This window comes from Hippopotamus amphibius, chromosome 3 (assembly GCF_030028045.1).
Source record: "Hippopotamus amphibius kiboko isolate mHipAmp2 chromosome 3, mHipAmp2.hap2, whole genome shotgun sequence".
NCBI lineage: Eukaryota > Metazoa > Chordata > Mammalia > Artiodactyla > Hippopotamidae > Hippopotamus > Hippopotamus amphibius.
The window spans coordinates 45,790,172-45,796,046 of NC_080188.1; the positions used below are offsets into that span (position 1 = coordinate 45,790,172).

Genomic DNA, 5,875 nt, shown 5'->3' on the forward strand with positions numbered 1-5,875 from the left:
GAAAACAAATTTATTGTACTAGACTAAACATTCCTTTGTTTATAAATATTTCTGCACCTTAGTTGATGAGGATCTCAGGAATTCAAGTGGCATATGAAGGAGAAAATAACAACAACAAAAGAAATCTTTCCATTTTGCTTCATTTCCAAAACAAGTGATTTTGACTGTCATTCTCAGGAATATAATTCTACATGATCTACAAATGTTGGCTACTTCTTGACATGATTCATTTACTTCATTTTTTTTTTAATTTATTTTTTTATTTTTTTTATTTTTGGCAGCTCCTATGGATAAACTGGAGTTCTACTCTCCCTGAACACTTTTATTTATGTCAGTTTGCGGTTGGGTCTGGAGACCATTACAGCAAACACATTCTGTTTTTCATCAGTTACAAGAAATAGATGAGAGATTTGGATAGCATAATTAATGTTGAAGACAAACTATTTAAGCCTATGAAACATGATGAAGTGTCCAAAATGGGGCAGCAAATATTTTGGATTTTCATATTTAAGCAAATATGAACTCAACAAAAATGTAATTCCCTTTTTAGGAAGCTACCAAGTAAAGCATGCATGTCCACTGATTTCATTGTAGTGATATTCTAATTTGATTTAGACATTTTGATTCTAATTTAATTTTGATTTGATTTAGAAGTTTAAAAAACTTCTGTGTACCTTTCACTCAGTTTCCCTTATTGTACCATTTTATATTACATGGCACATTGGACAAAGCTAAGAAACCAACACAGGCACATTACTACTAATGAAACTCCAGACTTTATTTGAATTTCACTAGATTTCCCACTTATTGTCCTCCTTCTGTTCCAGGATTCAATCCAGGTACCACATTGCGCTTAGCTGTCATGTCTCTATACTTTCCTCTGGGCTGTGACAGTTTCTTAGTCTTTCCCAATTTTCATGATCTTGACATTTTTGGAGAATGGTAGTCAGCTATTTAATATTCTCCAGTTTAGATGTGAAAAATATCTTTCTTATGATTGGACTGGGGTTATGAACTTTTGGAAAGAATACCAAAGAGATGAAGTGCCCTTCTCATCACAAAATCATATCAAGGGTATACAATATCTCTGTGACCTCACACTGATGATATTAACCTTCATCATCATCATTTGGATAAGGGGACTTTTGCCAGATTTCTCTATGGGAAAGTTACTATTTTTTCAGAATTGGACAGTTTGAGAAAATATAACAAGCTATTTCAATGCCACAGGAGAGAGTTATGCTGTTAGTGAAACCAAACTATGGAGGTATATGACCATTGTCTGAGTTTGCATTTTAGAATAAGTAAATTTGAAACATTCAACTAGTAAAATTATAAACAGATTTTTAAAAATCACCCCTTTCTGGCAATTTTTAACCATATATCACAGAGCATTTTTATCATAGCACAAGGGTTAAAAGCCATTCTCTCTGGGTTAGAGTCCCCAGGTTCAATATCTGGTGACTTTAGGGAAGTTCCTTAACCTCTCTGCACCTCAGTTTCCTTATTTGTAATCTTAAAGTACCACAAGGATGACAAATGCTTTCACAGAGATGTTTGGAAGATTGAATGAGTCAATATTTGTAAAACTCTTAGAGAGCCTGGAATTTAGCACAAAATCATCGTGCTGCGCCTCGGAGTGGGTACAGAGGTTTAGTAACTTGCTGATGGTATGTGGCAACTGAATAAAGGAAGCAGCACAACCCTGCTTTCATATTTACTCAGAACCCTGTGTACTCTTCTAATTTGTCAGGTACCATGTTTGCTGAAGAAAAAAGCCAATTTTCAGTGACCTGTTAAAATTTGTTCCACAAACAAAAGTTAAGAGAGATTAGAGGGAGAATAATCTCTTCATGCCTTTCTGACTTGCATAAACTTTGGAAACCAAGTCTGCATTACTTACAATTAGAAAACAAAACAATACATCTTAGAACTTTTAAAGACTAACTTTGTATATCTGGGCCAATTTCCTATGAAATCCCCCCCAAAACCCATTGATAACAAGGGGAGGGATCACACAAACTCTCAGTTATTCCTGAGCTTGTCACCATATTTTATAGCCTTCAGATTATTTTTCATTTCCTACTGCTTAATACAAATGTTACTATCCCTTTAATTTCCCAAGTGTGTCTCTCAGGGTCATACTGAAAAACACTAGAGTATTTTTAAAGACAGTCATTCATTTTAAAAACCTTTCCAATAAATAAGGTGGAAAGTCTTTAATTCAAACTCCTTTCTAACAGATAAGGTGATTGAAAGTAAGACTAAAAATAAATCAGTGGTAGGTCTCAAAAGTAAAAACAACAACAACAGAACTGAAATCATATGTAAGTACATCTCCTAGTTGACTGCAGATGTGCCTTCCTTTCAGAAAGCCCGATACAGAAATTTTTTAAATATAAAGAGAAAAATTGGGAATGAACCTTTCGATTACTTTTTTTTTTTCCTGGCTTCTTTATAGGAGGATATAGAAGGATTCAAAACAGGCAGAGTTTCTGTTTAGGCACTGTTGGAAAAAGCTATTAATATTTATCTATTTAATAAACACTTATAAGGCATTTAATCCCTGCCAGCTCTCACACATGTTGACTCATTTCTCATAATCACCGTGAAGTAGGCAAAGAAACATTCAGCAATGTACGGGTAATAGGTGGCAACGAAATGCAAGCAGCTTCATGGTAGGCGGCGTGGCTAGCTGTGGGATCCAAGTTCTCACTCACTGAATGAGCTACCCAGAGCCTGGTCCCTAGACACCCATCCCTGGGCCAGAGGCCATTTCTTTCCCCTCTTCCCACTCCTATCATATCCCATGTCTCCAAGAAGTCTGAATCCGACCTGGAAAATTACAGTTAAACCCTCTAGATTTAATGTTGAGTCAATGCAAGAGCTCTAAAACTTTTGATGAAAAAAGTGGTAAAGGCATTAGGCAAAGAGACTGAAATTCCTGGTCAGGAAAGAGAGACATGTCACTGTGTCAAGAAAAAGGAAGACCAACACTGAAGGTCCCCCTTCAGTGAATGGAACCGGATTTTATGTGCGATTCGATGTTTCGTATTTCATTCGCGCACATGCGGAGTAAGGGTGCTATGCAACAGGTACCCATCCTCTGGTGTCCATGTGTTATTTTGTCGAAGGACAGAACCAGAAGGGGTGACCTAGACTAGCCCGCCCGCAGAGTGACCACCGGTATCATATTCTTAGGTCAATTCTGAACCCTTCATACGTGGAAAAGGAGATCTGCAGGGAATTTTGGAATTCCAACACTGCTGAGAGAAGGCAATTGAGCAGGATACAAAAAACTAGGTCGTGTTACAGCACTCAGCTTTCACTGACATTAACCCCGGATTCAACTTTTGACACTGATTCCAGTTCCCACCAAACGGAAAACATAACCAAGATACTCTACGCGGGATTTGAGAATATGCAACATGAGGAACAAGCCGAACATTCTTCTCTGGATTCCGAGATGTTGGCTGTATTTTTGACAGGGAGCATTCAGTCCACATGTATGAAATAAGCAAAATTCGAAATTTAGAGAGACAGAATATATAGAGATAGAGGATAGACAGCTAAGCAAAATCTACCCACTTACTCCTCTTTAATTCCCCCAGGTCTGATAACTAAAGAAACAGAAGTGTCTCTAAAACTATCTCGCCACCCCTGAGGGGGGCTCACTAATCCGCCCCCAGCGCTTTCCCATCTCCCTGCCCCTAGACCAGCGGTGGCCAGGCGCCCATGGACCCCCTCTCAGGCGGTAGCCCCTGCGTGGCGGCGACTCACCCCCCGTGGGGATTGGGGCACACAGACGACACCCCGAGTGCGCAGATTACGCGGAGGCAGGCGGGGCCGCGCCTTCCTTCCGGACCCGGGGACAGCCCGCACTTCAGGGAATTTCCCGGGCCCGGGGCGGCCAGCTCCGGTCCCAGCGGGATAAAAGGGCTTCTCCCGGCTCGGGCAGCCACACAGCCCGCTCCGCCAGCCCTCGCACCAGCCTTCCCGCCGCAGGCAGCGACCCTCCGAGCTGAACTCCATGGCCCGCGCCGCGACACCCGCCGCCCCCCGGCTCCTCCGCGCCGCGCTGCTGCTCCTGCTCCTGGTGGCCGCCGGCCAGCGCGCGGCAGGTGAGACCCTGCGCCCGGCATCCCCAGGGCGCGACGGGGGCGGGTGGGTGCCCATCCCGGCACAGCCCCCTAACCGAGTCTGTCCTCCCCGCAGGAGCGCCCGTGGTCGCGGAACTGCGCTGCCAGTGCCTGCAGACCTTGCAGGGAATTCACTTCAAGAACATCCAGAGCGTGACGGTGACGCCCCCGGGCCCCCACTGCGGCCAAACCGAAGTGATGTAAGTGCCCCCCTCACGCCGTTGCTGTCCTTGTCACCCCCACCCCGCCGTCCTGATGCCCCCAGCCCGACCTCCTGCCTCACGTGGATTCTCCCTTCTCTCTGCAGAGCCACTCTCAAGACTGGTCAGGAAGTTTGTCTCAACCCTGAAGCCCCCATGGTTAAGAAAGTCATCGAAAAGATGCTAAACAAGTGAGTTATGGTTTTTATCCACTCGTGTGACTACCGTCAGGCATCTGCCTCCTGAAAATTATATCAGGGAAACCCAGGGTTTACCTGAAGAACTGAAACATCATTATTTCACAATTAAATTTGCCAGTCGCATCATTAATCTGCTCTGATGCCAGAAGGATATTTCCAGTGCCTTCCGTCCTGGCGCCTGACTCTCCCCATTCAAATGAATATGGGTTAAGCTGCCTTCATTAAAATGGACAGGTGGACAGTTCTGCTAAAAAGCTTTCTATCTGTTTAAAAAAACTCAGGCATCTTTTTTCTCCCCGTTCCTTCTGGACCTTACACCTGAAAAGCAGAACCTTGGATTTTTGCAACACAGGCACTAGAGCTTAGTGGTGAAGAGCAGGGACTTTGCAGTGACACAGTACTGGGTACAAATCTGGATTCCACTACCTATTAGCCATGTGATTCAAGGACAATTACTTGGTTTATCTAAGACTTAGTAAAACAGGGAAAACAATAGTAGCTACCAAATAGGTTTGCTCTGTGGCTTAAGTTGGGCCCAGTGTGACAGGTAGAAAGAGTAATCCTTCTGGCCATTTATAGCCCATGTAGTCAATAATACAGTGGAGACCACAGGCCCCACCCTCATTCCTAATTAAGAGTATCCCAGAGCCTAGAGGCCTCTGCCACACAGCATAGTGGGTTACAGGCAGCAGCCACTTGGTGCCAGGATACTAGGAAGACTGGACTCAGAGACCTCTGGAACCCAGGGAACAGGACAGGAGAAGAGTGCTGTGCAGTCAGCTTTCTGGACCAGCTACTAAGGAAGACCTTTTCTCCTTACAGGGCCAGCTCTAACTGACCGGGGGAAGGAGGAATCTCCTCGATGGCTGTTCCTGAAGGAGGCCCTGACTTTATAGGAATCAAAGAGGAAAAAGGAATCGCCAGCTCCTGAGGCCACCTGGGTGGGGCTTCATATGTTTGAACATCTCTTAGGAGGGTTCTTCCACTTATTTATTTACCTATTTATATATTTATGTGTTGCTTGCTTTTTAAATACTATGTTAATATTTACATGAAACATAATTAAGGATGTGATTGAATCTGCTTGCACATGATATCATTAATTTTATTATTTATTTTAAGAAAAAAACCCAAGTTAATTTAGTCCTGATTCTTATTTAGTTTGAAGTAGAAGATTTGCAAATATTCTACAGTCATTAAATTAATATTTCTGAGGTGCCCACAGCCTGCCAGCCCCTGTGACAGAGGCTCGGGGATCCAAGCAAACAGGGAGGTCATTGTGGGGGGGGGGAGGGGGGGAGCGTATGCCTATCTCTATTTTTGTAAATGTTTACAA

At 43.3% G+C, this 5,875-nt stretch overlaps 1 protein-coding gene across 1 annotated transcript; it reads left to right on the forward strand.

Annotated features, from left to right (window-relative positions):
* Nucleotides 1-3,987: 3,987 nt before the first annotated feature.
* On the forward strand, nucleotides 3,988-5,675 carry LOC130849575 (growth-regulated protein homolog beta). Its single transcript, XM_057728562.1, has 4 exons — nucleotides 3,988-4,121; nucleotides 4,216-4,339; nucleotides 4,447-4,530; nucleotides 5,362-5,675. The coding sequence occupies exons 1-4, from the start codon at nucleotides 4,031-4,033 to the stop codon at nucleotides 5,375-5,377; spliced, it is 315 nt and encodes a 104-aa protein (XP_057584545.1). The 5' UTR covers nucleotides 3,988-4,030; the 3' UTR covers nucleotides 5,378-5,675.
* The last annotated feature ends 200 nt before the right edge of the window (nucleotides 5,676-5,875 follow it).

Excerpts from the sequence above, each read along its gene's own strand:
- LOC130849575 (XM_057728562.1), top strand. The coding sequence starts at position 4,031 with ATGGCCCGCGCCGCGACACCCGCCGCCCCCCGGCTCCTCCGCGCCGCG. Across the intron at positions 4,122-4,215 it reads CGCCGGCCAGCGCGCGGCAG|GAGCGCCCGTGGTCGCGGAA; the intron begins GTGAGACCCTGC and ends TCCTCCCCGCAG. Across the intron at positions 4,340-4,446 it reads TGCGGCCAAACCGAAGTGAT|AGCCACTCTCAAGACTGGTC; the intron begins GTAAGTGCCCCC and ends TTCTCTCTGCAG.